The following is an 18,967-nucleotide window of genomic DNA, read 5'->3' as shown; positions in this document are numbered from 1 at the left end:
ATAATCAGTATAACTTACAGCTCACTTAGAATCGGACGCGAAGCGATGCGTTATTATTGAAAAAAAAATCTTTTTTAAAAAAAAAAAATATTAAAAATTAAATTTAAAAACTTACTTGTGTTTATATTAAACTTTAAATATTTAAAAATATATTATAAAAATAGTTTTAATAAATTTATGGAAATAATTAAAAATAAATAAAATAATTATATAAAATTAATAGAAATAAAAAAAGGTTTTTAATAATATTATTAAAAAAAAAATTAAAATAAAAAAAATTATTTAATTAATATATAATATTTTTTAAAAAATTTTTAAATTACAAGTTTTCTGTTTACGCGCCAAATTTTCAATTTATAAAAAAAAATTTTAAAAAAATTTTTAAAAAATTTATTAAAAATTTTCTAAAAACTGTTGGTTGGTTGACTGGTTTAAATTGAATTTCATGCGGAAAATATCTTGTAAATTTTAATTTTGAAAATTTATTATTTTGTGTGAGTTGAAATTTATTTACGGTGCCCTGACAGTAGCCAAGTTCATGGTTGCATATTCGCAACGCTTTGTCTTTGCTTGGCTTAGGTCCAACTGAACTCGTGGTTATATAACTTTTTGAAGGATTTTGCCGTTGTTTTATTGCGGTGTCTTAAACAACCAGTATGACACTTCCCGCTGCCTCGACTCTATGCAGAATATTCACTTTTCTACTTGGTAAGTTCGGATTTCGGTCTCGGTTTCGGTCTCATTACGTTAATGGTCTGTGAGAAATTTTTGAAATTTTATTATTGCATTCTCGAGACTATTTGTTTGTGAAGTTCAGTTTGTAGATTTATATTCACTTTTATTATTGTAGAAGTCGAGTTTTATTTAATTTATTTTATTTTACCCGAGTTGGCAAAAAAGTGTAGTATTTGTCTTTTGTTAATGTCTCAAATAAACTTATGAAGGCAAACATGTACCTTAAATCTCGAAATTATTTTTTTCTTCTCATTCTCATCGTATTTTGACTAGAAAATATACAATTAACATTTTGCAAAAATAAAGAACTTTATTTTTAAAATAATATTTAAATATTTAATATTCAAAATGTGTTAAGTATGTTTAATCAATTAAAAGGTGTTAAAGTGTATCTAACAATTTTTTTAAATTTTTTTTGTGTTCGAATTTAAGTCGACTTAAAAAAATTTAACAGATGTGAATAACAGTTACCGAAAAAAAAAATAAAAATTAAAAAAAAAAATAAAAAAAATTCGTTCATAAAAAGGCTTATGCGAATGTTTTAATAAAAAAGTTTTTTAATCAATTTATATAAGTGTATATATGTATATAGTTTTTTCTATATAAAATTGCCAATATTTTGTAGTTTTTTAACTTTTTGTTTAGAGTGGGCTGAACAACAACTTGACTCAAAACAATAAATAAAATAATAAAAAAAATAATTATAAATATTACTATTAGTAAGTGATATATATATTATAAAACTTCTTTCATTATATTATAATATACATAAAAACTTGTTCATTAAATATTTTTTTAAAGTTCTATGAAAATGTAAAAATTCTTTTTTCCTAATTAGAATAATATTTATTAAGTTAATTAAATAGATATCTCCGACGATGGCATAAACCTACAATATGTTGAGTTAAAACAATAAAATAAAATTTAACTTCAATTTATATTCTAATAAAAATATTAGATTAGCTTAAAACGAACTAATAATATAACAAACTTGATAAAAATAATATAAATAATTTAAAACTATAAGAATTATATAAAAAAGAGACGGCGGCAATACCATATCTGTTAGCTTTATATATATATAATATAATTGTTATAAATTTTTATGTAAAATATTATTAAGAAAAAAAAATACTACTACTATAAAAAAGAGAAATTATAATTAAATTAGAGAAAATTAAATTATAATAAAAAGTCTTGTAAGCAGAGGTGCCAAAGTTTCGATTTTGCATAATTTGTTAAAAATAATATAAATAAAAAAAAAATTATAAGAATTTGATAATAATAAATATTATTAATTTTATTATTAATGAATAATTATTATATTATATAAATAATTATTAATTCTTATAAATAAAAGAATTAAAAAATTATAAAAATTAAAATTGAATTAATTAAGATAATATAAAAAAGATTTTTTGTTGTTCACTATTTTTCGGAAAAACCTCTTTATAAAAAAAAATTACAAATAAAAAAGGAAAATTTTATTGTTTCAAAAAGTATAGTATAGTTAATATATAAATTCTTCAGCTTTTAATTTTTTTTTATAATCATTCTAATAATTAAAAGTTATTATTTCTATTTAAATTATTTACAAAATTTTTTAATAAATTATTAAAAAAAAATATTTGAAATGAAATAAAATACTAAAATATATTGCTTAAAATATGATAAATTTTAATATATATATTTTAAATATCACAAAAAATGCTCTCAGGAGAATAAGGTATTGAAATATGACATGTGAATAATTAAAAGTTTTATAATAATAAAGCTTAGTGTTTGAAAAAAAATATATCAACATTTGAAAAATCTTGAAAATATTATTTTTGAGCTACCATAATTTCCGAAGTCAATTATACCTATATATAAATTAACCATTAAATTAAATATTGTTAAACCGAAAGTTGATGTACAAATAAATCCATTTGTATAAAACATTTTTGACAAAGTTTTATTAAATAAACTGTATCTCTATATAATATTGAAAATAGATCTCCTCTTGCAATTTTTTCGTTTTATAAACCGAAAAGTCCCCGAAGAGTGCGTTTGAAATTGTAGTACTTAGGAATAGAACACTATCTATGTGCTTTATATGGTATCAGCAGTTATTACCGTATTATATATTTAACTTATTAATATATACTTGAATATATATATATATACGTATATATAATATAGTGACTGTTCCCTTACTATTCGAATACATTAAAATAAATTTAAAAACATTGCTAAAACTGCTAAAAAATAATTACTTATTTTTTAAATAAATTTAAATAATTAAATTTCCTTCAAGTTATACTTTTTCAAAGTGGATAATTATAGTTTTGAACTTGATTTATCTATTAACTTAGTTGTTTTTTAATTGATTTTGTTGTTTTTGTGACGTTTACTAAATAATTAAGTATTCACATATATCTGAAAGTTGTTAAAAATCTAATAACTAGATCTCATTAATAATTGATGATTATTCTATTTATTTATTTATAAAATTTATTATATAAAATGAAAACAACTACAGTGCAGTTCAGTTACATACATGTATATTCATGTAGATACTGAGATCTGCATTTATTTAGAAATTTATATTATTAATATTAATTATTAAATCATTTAATTAACCTTAATTATTCAATTTTATATCGTTGTTTTAAGTGAATGTACACTCTGTTTCCTTTTTAAATCACATAATAAGTGTATCTTAATATGCGTTATAGTACGTATGTAATACATGTATCAACAGGTCACTCATATTACATTGTTTGTGATCTTATTGATCTCATTACACATTGTACACAATTAGACATTGTAATAATTAAAAGTATTACACTTTTTTAATTGCAAAATTTAGACTTCCTTAAAAAAATATTTTTTTTTTAATTCTTGGAAAGTAAAATTTGTAATAACAATATCAGGAACTAAAATCGAGTATAACCTAGTAGTAATCTCAGATTAAGTAATATATATATAACACATATAACAACACATATAGATTTCTATTAAAATAGCTAAAACCAGTATGTCTCCCAAATATGGGTTTATGCGGTTAGAAATAAACTTAAAAAAATAATTAATTTCAATTAATTAAAATAATATAAAATGAATTTTTGTTGTTGTAGTTCACTACTATTCGAAAAAACCTCTTTTAAAAAATAGTGTTAAAAAATGTTAATAAAACATGTCTTATGGACTGATAAAAGATTTCAATACGTTTTATATTTAAAACCTACTGGGTCATAACTAGTTCCACTATTTGTTAGCATGACATTATTCAATAAAGATCAGATTTATTTGAAATTGTTAAATTTGCGTTACAGTCTATTTAAAATTGGGAGTATTTAGTAACAGAGATTTACTACCAATTCAAGTTTTTCATAGACTTATAATGATAACCTGGTTAGTGAGTTGCTTGTATTTTCTACTACTCATAATTATAAATTATTTTTTTTCAATATACACCATTGATGGTCTAGGACTCTATTATTTGGGTTTTCATGATTTTTAAACCCACTTATACTGCCCCTAGCTATACACTTTCTTATCTTTATCTTCCTCTGTGTGAGATATACCACAAAATATGTTATGTCAAAAATTGTTCTTACCCAATAGATAAATATTAGAAACGTACTTATTAAGATTTTCTATATCTTCTTTTTTGATATCACATAAGGAAAGCTTTGACTTAAATAGTTAATATAATTAATAATATGTAGTATAAATACTATTACATACTAATATAATATATAATATTATTATTTACTTTTACATATTATTATTATTTATTATTATTATACATCATATTATTATTATATTATATTATTATAGTATATAGCTATATATATTAATAATTATTGTTTCATATTATTATACAAAATGTTATTATTACACATTATATTATTATTATATGTATTATTATACTATATTATTATGAATTATTATATATTATTTTTTATTGTTATACCTTATGTTATTATTATATATTATTATATTATATTATAATATTTATATATTTTTTATTATTTATGTATGTATATGTATACGTTCATTTTAAAATTTCATTTTTACAGTACATTTAGTGAATCTTAAATTAATATATAAATAAATGTAATCAAAATAGTGACTGTGACACAATGTCGTCCGTCGACTTATAGTATAATGCATAATGGTATAAAATGTAATAGTAGTAAAATAGTAAAATAGTATAGTGTAATAGTAGTTGTGTATAAAAAGTAATATAATAGTAAATATGATAGAAAATATAAAAGTAAACTATTAAATACACGTTATAAATAATAGATAAGCTATAAAATATATATTACCTCCCATTAATTATTATATTCTGATATTAAATAAGATTGGTATGTTATTATTTTTTAAATATTCTGCTACTTTTACGCTATAGTTATAATATTTTTTATTTATAATTATACATAGAATTAATGTTGGCGGTAAAATATTTTTGAAGTGTTTAATATTAAAAAAAATTATAGTAAATCCATTAGTCATTAAAATGTGAATAGTTACTATATAATAATAGTAAATAAATATTTACTTTGTTAATTTTATGATTTAATTTGAACCTCAGAGCTGTTTAAAATATTTTAATATCTATTATCTATTTATTTTTATTATCTATTAAAAGTAACTATCCTTTTTTTTAACATAAAATTATATTTTACTTAAATATTGCGTTTTTATCAACAAAAATCGTTTCTTAAAATAATATTTAATGTATAAATTTCTTTATATTATTGCTTGCAAAATGTTTAACAAGTTAATAACACAAAAAGATATATTATTTAATTCTTTAATACTTAGATGAAATTATGATTAAGATATTTCATTGTAATGAAAAATTCTTTTTCAGTCTTCAAATCAGTTTTTATATAAAACTCTTTGTTCAAGCTAAATCATAAAACTAACAAAGTAAATATTTATTTATAATTATTTTATAGTAATTATTCACCTTTTAATGACTAATAGATTAACTATTATTTTTTTTAATATTAAACACTTCAAAAATATTTTACCGGCAACATTAATTCTTTGTGTAATTATAAATAAAAAATATTATATCTATAGCAATCAATTCCATGATTGTTCATGTCAATTCGCTAATTGCACTAATTGAGTATGAAAATATTTAACCAATAAAAAATTGTTGAGGTAAAAAATTAATAATTATTTTACAATTAAAAATTTAATAAAAAAATGAATTAAATTTGATATGTACATTTCCGCCTTTTTTGGCACTACGAAATGCTGATTTAGTTTGCTCGGTTCAAAAACAAAAAAAAATATTATTATTAACCAGTTTTTTTGTTAATAGTTTTTTTCTAAACAAAAGACGAACTGTAAAAATCGTTTTAAATAAAACCGCTCTTACAAAAAACCAATTATGCATGCAAAACGATCAGACAAGACAAAAATGTTTCTGAAGACAGACAACAGATTTTGGCAAGGTTGTTTCGGAAGAAATCGGAAAGATTTGAAGAGCAAAGTATAAAATGTGCTCGGTATGAAGTGTAAAACTGTTACGTCATTGTATCAAATTATTAAAAAAAAAAAAAAAATAAATTAATTAAAATGCAAAAGTTGTGTGTGAAGCAAAAACTTGGTTAAAATTGCAAGTCAAAACAAAATCGATAAAAACAAAACTCAAAAGCCAAAGAGACGAAAAATCGCATAAAAATTGTATGAAAAACGTGTTAAATTTCAATTAATTTTTGTTATATGCAAATTAGCTAATAAAATTAAGAAATTAAGCTTAAAGTATATGCGAAATTTTGATGTTTTGATTTTTTTTTAATTAAAAACGCTTGCATTCGTTTTTATTTATTTGCGAACTTGTAAAATTCAAGTTCACGGTTGGCTTATTTGAAACAAAACCATTTTTAGAGGCAAGAAAATTAAATCGAAATTTGCATGATTTAAAATTATTCATTTTTGTATTTAATTAATTAATAAATTAAATGCAATTTGAGATAAATATGTAGATAAGAGTATAATGAAGTTGCAGTGGCGGGAAAAATATTTAGCTATAATATGAAAATGTATTGTTTATTTTAACGATTTTTTCCCCAAGCCGAGAAACATAAAATGCAAAATTAAAATAAAATTTATTTTAATAATAAAATAAAAAATATTTTCAACTCAGTAAAGTTTAAAGAAAATTTATTTTAATATATAATAAATATAAGCTTCTTATGAATTAGGTTATTTAAATTCTTTAGCTTTAAATGTAAACATTCAAATCTTAATTTTTCACAGCCTCATGGCCTTGTTAATATCACAGAATATATTACATATATATTTTAAAATCCAAAAAAGAGAGCTTTTTTATAAAAAAAATTATTTATTAATTATATATAAAATATTTATTATTTCATATTTAACATACTTTTATTAATCTTTTTGTTTATTTCAATATTTCTTCTATGGGTATTTGGCAATACTCGAAGCAACTGTATAGTAAGCCAAAAATTTAATTAATTTAAATAATATAAAATGAATTTTTGTTGTTAAAGTTCACTACTGTTCGAAAAACCTCTTTATTTCTTCTATATTTAATAACTTTTTCGTTTAAATCTTTGACTGATAAAGCTTTTATTGCAACGATGTAGTTATATTAGTTTTGCCAGGGATAATAAATCTAATTAGAGTTAACTGCTTAGCATTAAGATATCACACTTCTACATTTAAGAATTTAACCATTATTAATATTAATTATTAAATCATTTAATTAACCTTTATTATTCAATTTTATATCGTTGTTTCAAGTGAATGTACACTCTGTTTCCTTTTTTATAAAATACTCGTATCACCAGGTCACTTTTAAGGAAGTCATCCCAGTTAAAGATGTAGTTAATAGAGTTGTTCCCATAACATATGGGTGTCCACCATATAATTACTTCCTATTCTATAGATAATTATAGAATAGTTGTTCTATAGTCTCTTTGCCTCAATGTTTTTACTAAATTGTTTTGGATCTCTGTTTGGTTAGTAGAAAATGTTTGCTTCTTATAGAGTTTAGAAATATATTTCTAAATAAATATAAATGTAAATAAATTTGTCTACATAATGTGACATTGGATCATATGAAAACCTTTTATTAATATGCTTTACAATAATGGGCATGTGAAATATAGATGATCCAAAAACTTCGCACGTGAATTGAAAATACTATAAAATTTTGCATGTGAACAGTATATTAACCAAAGTTTCGCATGTAAATAGTACATAAACCACACTTTATATGTAGACAGTACATGGTCCAAAGTTTCGCATGTAAACAGTATATGATCTAAACTTAATAATAAAGCAGAATAATGTTAACTGATTAGTATCAAGATATCATACCTCTACTCCTAGGTACTTAACTATAGCAGTTAAAGACGTGGTTAACCTTTTAAACCTTTTAATAATAAACCTTTTAATAATAATTCATACAACGGTTGGCTAGTGAACAGTATATAATCTGAAGTCTGGCATGTGAACAGTACATGATCCAAAGTTTTGCAAGTAAATAAAAATAATTCAAAGTTTCGCATATGAACTTTACATGATCCAAAGTTTTGCTTATTAACGCTACATAGTCCAAAGTTTCGCATGTGAATAGTTCGTGATCCAAAATTTTGTATGTGAACATTATTTACTCCAAACTTTCACATACTTTGAAACAGTGCATGCTCTAAAGTTTCATTTTTTCCAGGTATATTGCATTTCTCACAATTATTGTCGTTTAGCTTGTATATAAATTATGCGGGATCATACTTATATTAAAAAGTATTGTTCCATAAATGTATCACCAAAAGTGTTAATGGGTCTATGTGAAGAAAGATATAAAGATACAATAAATTTTGGGTATCGCCAAATATTAATCAACAGTGGTACTTGGAACATATATTGGCTTAATTGCTCGTATATAATTCTTTATCTGCAAGTGGTCAGATTTTAATCCTGCCAAATTTAAACCATAGACCCGTGTGTTAATAACCAAATACAACGTACGCTTAATTTGTGTTATGCAGATTTTAAGTTTGTTATTCATTAATAAGCAACCTTTATATTTGCTGGGTTATTTTCTTTAACTAACGCATAAACTACAGCTATATAAATTATTTAAGTTATTGTAAATTGTTATTTTTTCCAATTTTAACATTATTGTTTAATATATATTTGTATATATTTGTATCTGTTAATATTTATGTGTGTATTTAGTAATGTCTGAAACATCTGTATGATGAGCCCAACAATGAACTTTATTAGAAATAAATTCTTGATTTAAGAATTTCCTCACTAATACCCCTTAAAAATTTATAATTAAATATTTATAAAAAGCAAAAGTAAACATATTAATCTTATAATTAGAATTAAAATTTCTGAGTCATCGTTTCCAAATAATTTAATGACCCATCTATCTATCTATCTAATATAACCATAACATAAAAATGTTCCTTATCATTAATTTACCAGATAGTCAGTCATTTTAATGTACAAAACATTTCCTGGTACTAATTTTGGTTTCATTACTTAGCACTTTTTTTTCATATGAAACCACAAATTCATATCAAAATTAAGCTCAATTTAATTATCTGCACAGATGCTTTGTACAATCTGTAATCTGTCGTCGTGTGTCAATTATTATTATACTTCATATATACAATTCATTATACACAGTAATGTATTTTTTTGTTATAATATTTTCCAGCATTTTGTGTTATTTTTTATTCTCAAAATAAAAAAAAAATTAAATAAATTAAAATTATTCCATTTCAAAATTGCTGATTGGCTTCATCAATAATGTACATATAATGGTATAATATGAGTGTAGCATTTGAGCTCTGTTAAGTTTATAATAAATTATACAAAAAGTTATTTCTTTAATGATTTAATCATTTCATTATTGAGTTCTTTGTATTATTTAATATTTTCTAAATTTAAGCTTCATTATTATTATTATTATTATTTTTCTTTATTGTTATACAAACAACGTGTGTTTAGTTTAAGATACTCGTGCAAATTACGTAGATGATTTGCAGTATCTACAAATGTGCTAAAAATATACAAAAATCCTATTTATTTTGGTTTAAATGAATTTATTTTTAGTTATATATTTTCATATGTTATATGATATTTGTTTTATTTATATTGAAAGCTTGATACATTGTCATGATGATTATCATATTTTAAATTTATGTAAAGCTACAAAGTTAATTTCTCAAAAGAGTTTATTTATACTTACATGACTAAGTAAATTTCAACTTACCTAAAAAGACAAATATAAGAAAATTAGGTAAAGTATTGAATAAAAATTATAAAATATAAAAATATAAAATTTATTATTCATTATAGCTGTAATTTTTGTAACATTTCAGTTAATCTGTCTGTAGACATAGATCTATTCTATTTAGAAAGAGTGTCTGTGTATGTCCAAAAGAATGAAGCAATTTTTTAACTCAACATTTATTAATGTGCCATGGTACATCCGCACAAATGACATACTAAGAGACCTTTGAATAGACCCGGCCAAAAATACATAAGAGACAGAGCGCTGAACTTATACGCAAAACTGACAGGCTGTTCTACATACCACTAATCTATTTTTCAGAGCAGCAACTCGCCGTTCGGGTCGGTATGCAGATCTTAGATCAGTCGTCGAACAATCAGCGTAGCTTGTTAGGAATACATAAATTAGTTAAGAGAAGTGAGGGACTCTATAGAAACCCCCCAGCTAAGTAAGAGTAAGAGTGCCCAACTGGACACTGAATCAGAACAACCACAACATAATACATTTATTAATACCAGCACATATTAATATTAACATCCGGATATATCTATATATACTATTTCATGATATGTAAATTCATATGAGAACTTATATAGTTTTATATAATTTATTCATATAATTTATATGTAAAAAATATGTGAAGAAAATAATTGCATAAGGAACATTTGGGTCTTTAATTGAGTTAGTTGGTGCATGGATAATATCCCTTGTTGGTGGTATCCTGCCATAAATGCGACATTTAAGGAAAATTGAACACCTAAGAGAAAACTGAAAGATCGGAAGACACAGCCTGAAGACAAGTTGAAAATATTATTATAAGACAAATCTGGCATCATATCTGTTATGTAGCTTTAAGTTTCTTGTGGCAACGTCATTCCTTGTGGCGTTGAGTTTTTAATTACTTATTAATGTGTTCCTTCTTTAATTACTCAATAAAGTGAAACATGTTTCTATAGCACACTTCGCGTTATATACACTACCGGGCAAACGAGACATGAAAGTTCAATATGGCAGAAATATGTTAAAAATGTTCCAAAGTATATGCATTATTTAAAAAAAAAATATCGGAACTTCTGAGTATTGCATAGACATCAACAAGACCTATTATTAAGAACTAAGAACGTCCGGGTCTACGTTCTGGAGCCACTACTCAACCACGACAACCGTTCACCACCGCTAAGAGATTTCACGAGCAGATTCCAGCGGGTTGCTAGAACAAAAACAAAATAAAGAAAATTATGCTTTCAGGAGAAAAACACAAGGTAAAGTTGAACGTTTTTATCGATTTAAAAGGAAATGGTCAAAACGAATTTATTCCAAAAAGTCGGAGAGTAGGCGTATGAGGACTACAACAACTGTGGGTTGGATTTTGAGAAATTCAAGTGGTATATCGGAATCAAGCTAGATTAATGTTGTACCTTGGTTTAGTTTGGTTTAAGTAGCGGCAGTCTTTTTTCTTGTGAACCAATAGCTCATAAGTGTTGCTCTGTATGATAAACCACATTATGAAGAGCTCAGTTTTAAAGTTTACTATAAGCACTATCTTTGTATATATATAAAAATATAATTTAATATTGTAATTTAATACTATTTGAAATACCGCACTATTAAAAATAATTGTTTATATTAAGAATTTAGTTTCTTTTGTTAAAACAGACGTTAAAAATTAATTTAATATAAAAATTTAATATAAGATTCATATATATTATTTTTAAAAATATTTAAGAATAAATATATAAATTAAAATTAAAAATTAAATATAAAAAATTATTTTTACTTATAAAATCATGTATAGTTTTAATATGTAATATAGCTTTAAAATGTTACTGATGAGGGCAAAATGTATGGGTGTGTGTTTGATGTGTGATTGCAAGCGACAAAAACGATTGTTTGACAGCAATTGTGGATGTGTAACAGCCTCTTAATTTACGCTCTTAGCTGATATAATTAGAACAAAAACTGTACAAAGATGCACATAAAGTTTCCTTTCTGATGAAGAGATATTAATTAGCTTAACCACATCTATGCTTTGTTTATTGTGTATTGTTTATTAAGATATTATGATTAAAAATAAATAGAAATAACAAGTGTTAATTATTCATTGTTTTAATTTTAATTTATTTTAGCTGGATCTCCGATTTTCTACAGTGCGGCACCGCGTGGTATTTGCAATAATTGCTGTGCCATTCGTGAGCGCGAGGATATCAAATTCTTATTATACACAAGGTATTGTATTATTTTGCTATTTGAATTAGGAATTTAGAAAAAAATCTAAAAACCATTATATATTTTAATAAAAAATACTTTTTAATTTCAGTAAAAACTCTAATAAACCACAAAATTTACATTTGGGCGATGAACGACGCTTGACTAAAAGTAATTTCAATTTAAGACAACCGCTGGCAATTTATTTGCATGGATTTTCGGAATCTGCTACTGGCGAGAACCAGAGCAGTCAACAGTTGAAAGATGGTGAGTGGCAGTTAGTGGAAGAAATAAGAGAAAATAATATTTGCCTGCAATTGTCGTTGGTCCTTTTGTTCCTTGCTGCCATTTTTCAATTTTATTTTTGTGCTAATGTCAACTTATTTACAGCATTTTTAAAAACGGGAAATTACAATGTGATCCTTGTCGATTGGAGTCCCTTAACGGCTGTGCCTTGGTATGCAAATGCTGTGGAAAACTTACCCGTGGCTGGTCGTTATATAGCACGTTTTTTACGTTTTTTAATTGCCAGAGGTTATCCAGTGAAATTTATTCACTTGATTGGATTTAGTTTGGGCGCTGAAGTTGCTGGATTTGCTGGCAAACAATTACAGGAATGGGGCGTTACGTTACCGAGAATAACAGGTTAGTTCATTTTATTGTAAAGCAAAATGTAAAATTACGACTATTTGCATTTCATCGATTGGTATACTTTATTAATAAATAATTTAATTATGCTACGAAGAAGTATGAAAAATAATGCTTGACTAATTTTATGACCAAATGTTTGTTATTTATGGAGAATCGATGAAATCATCAAGTTTGTACTTAATTGTTTAGTACACATTAAATACTTATTAAAATAGTTATTTACAAATAATTTCAATGCAAACTCTTGCCTTTTAATGCTTATAAATAATTTATGCATTTATTGACATTGACATTGTTGCAACTTGCAAGTAATTGCAAGCATTTAAAACCAGAAGCGGCTCTTCTGCTGCACTTTATTTTCAAGAATAGTTGCAATTATTAAGACTCAAATAACATTTAGCTACCTTGTAAGAAACTAAACTTATAGACTTAACATTATTATGTTAGTAAGAAGGTCTTTACTATACAATACATTATGCATAATTCTTATGCAAAATAAATTGTTATGAAAAAATCTTCTGTCAGAATGATTATTCCAGGAATACAAGATCCGAATATATCTATAAATGTTTTAAATATCTATTATCAAATAGAATATAAATAGATTATAAAACTTAAAGGTATAAACAGATAGTACTTATGTAAAAATCCGTACTATATTATATGCTTACTCGACATAAAAAAGTGCTACATAACAGTATTATAAGTGCTTAAGTTTGCAATTTCTTTTATTTGTTAAACAGAAAACTTAGTTAATAGTTGTAGTAAGTTCTTAACTTATATTAAATATAAAATTGTAATATAAATTAATATATTACCTGAATAAAGAATGTCTAATTAACTAACTTAATTTAGATAGGTTAGTTTAGGTTAGAGTGGCGGCCTTGTGCCCAAAGCCCACTTGAGCACAAATTATGCCTCGTTGTGACACCATAGATTAACGTTCTTTATACGCAGATTAGATTAGTCAGGGTAAGACACGATTCCCCCACTCAAGTAAAAGTGAGCCAACCTGACAATTTTATAAACTTAATTTACTCTCTAATTTCGCAGGATGACAATTTGGACAGGTCAGTAAGAAAAGGGACCCCGAAGATTTTAGGTGGAGTACAGCTTCGTCTGACTGAACGTCAATATACGAGTAACGCCGTAAGGTACTATTTCGCTATGCACGTAAAAGTCAACCTACCTGATAACTATTATATGCTCGGTCAAATTCCTAATTTTATAGGATGATAGCTTGGTCAGGTCGGTAAGAAAAGATGACCCGAAGAGTTTAATTTTAGATGAAGTTTCCTCCTCATCTGCAGAGCCACAACTATGACAAAAGTCATTATAGGGTAGATACAATTTAATATCATGTCTTCATAGTATGCAGTGACCCTACAACACCAATAACGTAGTGCTGACCAGATTTCCCCTAAGTTTAAGCAGTTGACTGGTAGGTTTTTTCCAATTTAGTACAGGCCAAACTTGAGTTCAGACAGAAGAATTCATTTGCCCAATTGTGCTTACCCATGCTTAAATATATTTGTTTGATTGTTTGTTTATATTTGTTTTGAGAAATGAATATAAGGGAACAGAGTGTCAGCTTTGGCCAGCTCGTCTACCCTAGAGTTGTTCGAAATGTCCCTGTATTCAGGCACCCTGTCACGCTGACACATTTAGCTAATTCGTTAAGAGAAACCCGGCATTCTTGAATTGTTAGGGATGTGGTTGTAGTGCCTATCACAGATGTTGTTTGAGTCCCATTTTACTGCATAGGGATTACTAAGAGTCTTAAAGGTAAGACTCAGTTTATTGGAAGATATGCCACTATTGACTTGTTCATATGTTATAAAACCGCCTGAGTAGATGTCGGTCGTGTTAAAAAAAAATTTTGTCTAAAGTTTAGTCTTTCCTACTCGGTTTTCCCTACTAGTCAAGTACCAGATCAAGTTCAGGAACCGGAGGCAGACAGGAACCGGTAAATCGTGATTCAGTACGATATCATGCCATATGTCAATCCTGGACTAATGGAAGTAAGTGTTGAGACTGGTTATCACTAATTTGGGTTGCTATTTTGCCGAAATTGGAGATGGCAGCTAATGAAGCGTGGAGTTGAAACTTAGAGCTCATTAGCATAAGCTATGACGCTTCATGCAGATTGTCCCAACTAGTAGATACTTCATTAAATATTTTTTACTAACTAATTAAAATTTACTTATCACACTTAACTACTATTTTATTTGTATTCAATTGAAAACGCTTCTGATAAATTACAACTACGAGTAAAATAAATCCTTAAGATAAAAAAATATAATAAAATTTTTATTGAATGTTCTGTACATGGTACTATAAAAAGAAAAACTTAATTATTTTTCACTTCATTAATTTATTTGGCTGCTTAAAATGGACTCATTTTCCAAAAAATTTTATCTCATATAAGAAAACAATATATTACATTACAAGGATAATACCCATACATGCGAGTACAGACATATTATGACTACAAGCAGAAAATAAAAAAAAATAAAAATGTAACCAATTCTGTACATATATTATAGGACTCGATCCAGCACTCCCACTGTTCGAAGATGGCAGCACAAATCGACGCCTGGGACCGACAGATGCACGCTTTGTAGATATAATACATACAGATGGTGGCATACTTGGCAATCCAGAAGCGATGGGACATGCAGATTTTTATCCAAATGGCGGACGTCCATTGCAACCAGGATGTGCGCGGCAGGAAATTGCCAATAATCGTTGGTTGGGCATTATAAGTAAGTAAATTTATAACATTGCAAATGCTATAGGCAAGTAAGAAATGGAACAAAAAAAAAGGGATCTAGATATGTATATATAAATATGAATAAAAATGTAACAATATAATGAATTTTAATGTTGTCGGATAATCTTTATTCTTTATAGTAGCTGTATGTTTCTATAATTTATTTTTATTTTTTTTTGTTTTTTATTTTTCCATTTCATATAAACTTCATTGTATGTCTTGTTTTATAATGTGCCTGGTTGGCTTGTGCATAGTTGGTTGCAGTCATCAACGCGCATGGGAATATTTTATGGAATCTGTTAAATGGCCGCTGGCATTTCCTACGAACAGATGTGAGCCATCAAAAACATTTGCCATTTGCAAGGATGGTAATGGACGCGCTTATATGGGCATGGGAGCCGACAGAAGGTTAGCTTTTTTTTAAACTTTAAATAAAACTTTTTTTCTCTTTACTATCCTTGTTTGCAAAATTGTTTTACAAAGTTGTGAAAAGGATGTGTACTTGTTTAGTTCTATTTCTATGTGAAATGTGTGTATGAAGTGGAATAGTGCACTGTGCCTTGCGCTTTTTGTTGTTGTGCACATGATAAGCCAAATGCTGGCTCGTACGTAATTACTATTTCAAAGTAGTGCTGTGTATCTTTAGTGGAATTGTATCTTTTGAGGCAACTTTTAACATTTTAATCAAAACATTAACTGATGTTCCATTTGCTGTTCAAGGAAAAGTACAAAAAGTTTGTTCATTTATAACAAAAGTATGTTTTTGAAAATACGAGTACCTAAAGGATAATTGTATTATATATTAAAACTCTAATATCAGTAAATACTTCTAATTAGGTGCAGAAGTGGTTATAGTAAACTTTAAGTCTAATTGAGTTAGTGCACTTGAGCACTTTTACTCTCTATTAACTAAGAGGTTTCTTCATAACACCTCTCTATACCTTGAATGGATTATTGTTTATCACTTCAACAAACTAAGCAGTAATTGACCTTAGATCTGCATCTCCCCGAGGAGCCTGTACCCATTCTAAGATTCCATAACGCGGTGTTGGTAAGCCTGTCAGTTTTCGTAAATAGTTTCAGGGCTCTTTCTTTTTTGTATATTTTGATGGGATCAACTTGAGGTCCTTGAGAATGTCATTCGTCGTAATGTACCATGGTATCTTAAAAAGTCTTCTCAAAGCCTGGCTTTGTACAATTTCATTGAATTTAGATAAAAGTTGTGTTAAGAAACATGGATGATATCATGGATATTCTTTGTTCTCAAGTTATAACTACTAGCATATAATTAGAGGTATTCCATTATGCTCATGAAGGAAATTTTGTTGAATTAGTAAAAGTTCATTCCAGACTATGAAAAATGTATGGAGGATCGAGTATATATCACTTTCAGATTTCTACTTAGAGATTGCAAGTAGTGGTGCTTACTTTCTTTGATGATTGTTTTAAGTTATATTAAAAATTTAATAATACTTTTTATAGAGAATGTAAACTTATGTACTTAACTCAAAAAATATATAAATTAAAATTTAATTTTTATTTTTTACACAGATTACGTGGTAAATTTTTTTTGGAAACAAATGGTTTTTCACCATTTGGTCGCAATGCACCAAATGCTGGATTAATATTATTGCCCACAGCTTCACAAGCAGTGAATACAAACCAAAGCCATGTACTGACAGATGTCATTGCAACATCAACAACCAGAGCAGCATCCGTATCAACTGCATCATCAAATGCATTAACAACCAACAAACTGACGTGATAAAATATGCAATTTTCATCGATTTTGATATATAAATTTTTAATTAAGAACATTTACGGATTCATCTAAAAAAAATTTAGTTTGTGAATATATATATATTGTAGATATATATTCCATAATGCCATTAGGATTAACTTTTTCTGGTTTGCTATGCAATGAACTTCAAACAGTTTTAATTTCATTTGTGATAATTTATATATGTAAGCTTTAAATTTAATAAAATATTCTAAGTTATTTTTAATATTGAATATATATTATTAATTAAATTATATATGGGTATCTAATACTTAAAAAATATTGTTTAGTTAGTGTCGTTATAAAAAAATGTATGTATATATGTTATATGTAAGTTAAGGTATACTTTGTTACTTTAGGATGTGAGTTTGGAAAGTAAATGTTTAATTTGAAACGTTAGTAGCTCAGCTTTGAATAATAATATTCATAAATTATTTGAAAAAGGAAATAAATATAAATAAAATATATATAAAATCATTATGTATAAAGCAATAAAATTTTATATAATTTTATATACAGTAAATGAGCTGCTTTTAATTTTTTTAGGCAAGATTAAGATGCATATGTTACGTGGTAGATATGACCCTTTCTCATACTTTTTAGCAAAAATGCACATATCGATTTAAACCCACTCTGAGTATATAATTTTAATAATTTTATATTTTATTATATTTTATAATATTATACTGCTCGTGACGCTACTACCATTGATGAACTATAGTATCTTACCCTATTCACAATTTCCGAAGCATATCTTTCACTTTATTTGAATCCAGAAAAGCCTGAATCTTTTCCATATTGATGTCTGTTTACACCGACTCGTTCATCAATTATTTGTGAAGTACTCAACTCCAATATTTTATAAGAAGTTGGATATTCTATAAGGATATAGAAGGATGCTTTTGTGTTTTTCCGCACCTAATGCTTATATAGAAGGCAGTGATCGTTTATTACTCCAACCATTGTTTAAATCTGTTCTTTAGATTTAGGACCTATGTGCTCTTCTCCTTTGAGTAGCTTGGGAAAAAAATGCTATGTTCAACGAGAACCTTTCCTATATTATCTTAACAATATACGCCAGTTTTATTATAAACAAAATTAAAATAATTATGTAAAGGATATATATAAGTCAAGAACATTTATTTTCACTTTTGCTATATTATTTGTCATAATTTAAAAATAGTTTTGTACCTTTTTATTCAACTGTGAACTAATAAAATTTAAGTATTTATTTGCAATTCATTGAGATTATTTTAATTTAGTTGAATTTAAAATTTAATTGAATTTAAAATTTAATTGCAATATAAATTAAATTATTCCATCCGAATTCCGTGTTTTTATTTTGCTTAATTGCTTAAACTGTGTATTTTCAAAACAATGTGAATCACAAAGACATAAATATTTAATTACTAATGTGAAATACACGACAACTCGTAAATATTTTATTACTTTCTTGACCTATGGTGTTTGACTTAAATACCTAAATTTAGTTAAATGGCTTTTATATCAAAACAATACTTAACAGTAGAATAAC

General features: G+C 25.8%; 1 protein-coding gene across 1 annotated transcript; it reads left to right on the top strand.

Moving 5' to 3' along the window:
* The first annotated feature begins 458 nt into the window (after window positions 1–458).
* On the top strand, window positions 459–17,618 carry LOC119681407 (phospholipase A1-like). Its single transcript, XM_038094588.1, has 7 exons — window positions 459–708; window positions 12,151–12,250; window positions 12,342–12,496; window positions 12,620–12,874; window positions 15,427–15,645; window positions 15,908–16,061; window positions 17,205–17,618. Exons 1-7 carry the CDS (start codon window positions 657–659, stop codon window positions 17,416–17,418), a joined length of 1,149 nt encoding a protein of 382 aa, XP_037950516.1. The 5' UTR covers window positions 459–656; the 3' UTR covers window positions 17,419–17,618.
* The last annotated feature ends 1,349 nt before the right edge of the window (window positions 17,619–18,967 follow it).

The sequence above is a fragment of the Teleopsis dalmanni genome, chromosome 2 (assembly GCF_002237135.1).
Source record: "Teleopsis dalmanni isolate 2A chromosome 2, ASM223713v2, whole genome shotgun sequence".
NCBI classification, from domain to species: Eukaryota; Metazoa; Arthropoda; class Insecta; order Diptera; family Diopsidae; genus Teleopsis; species Teleopsis dalmanni.
The sequence above is the reverse complement of the archived record's forward strand: the minus strand, read 5'-3'. Positions and strand labels throughout refer to the sequence as shown.

Excerpts from the sequence above, each read along its gene's own strand:
- LOC119681407 (XM_038094588.1), top strand. The coding sequence starts at position 657 with ATGACACTTCCCGCTGCCTCGACTCTATGCAGAATATTCACTTTTCTA. Across the intron at positions 12,251-12,341 it reads AAATTCTTATTATACACAAG|TAAAAACTCTAATAAACCAC; the intron begins GTATTGTATTAT and ends TTTTAATTTCAG. Across the intron at positions 12,497-12,619 it reads CAGTCAACAGTTGAAAGATG|CATTTTTAAAAACGGGAAAT; the intron begins GTGAGTGGCAGT and ends ACTTATTTACAG.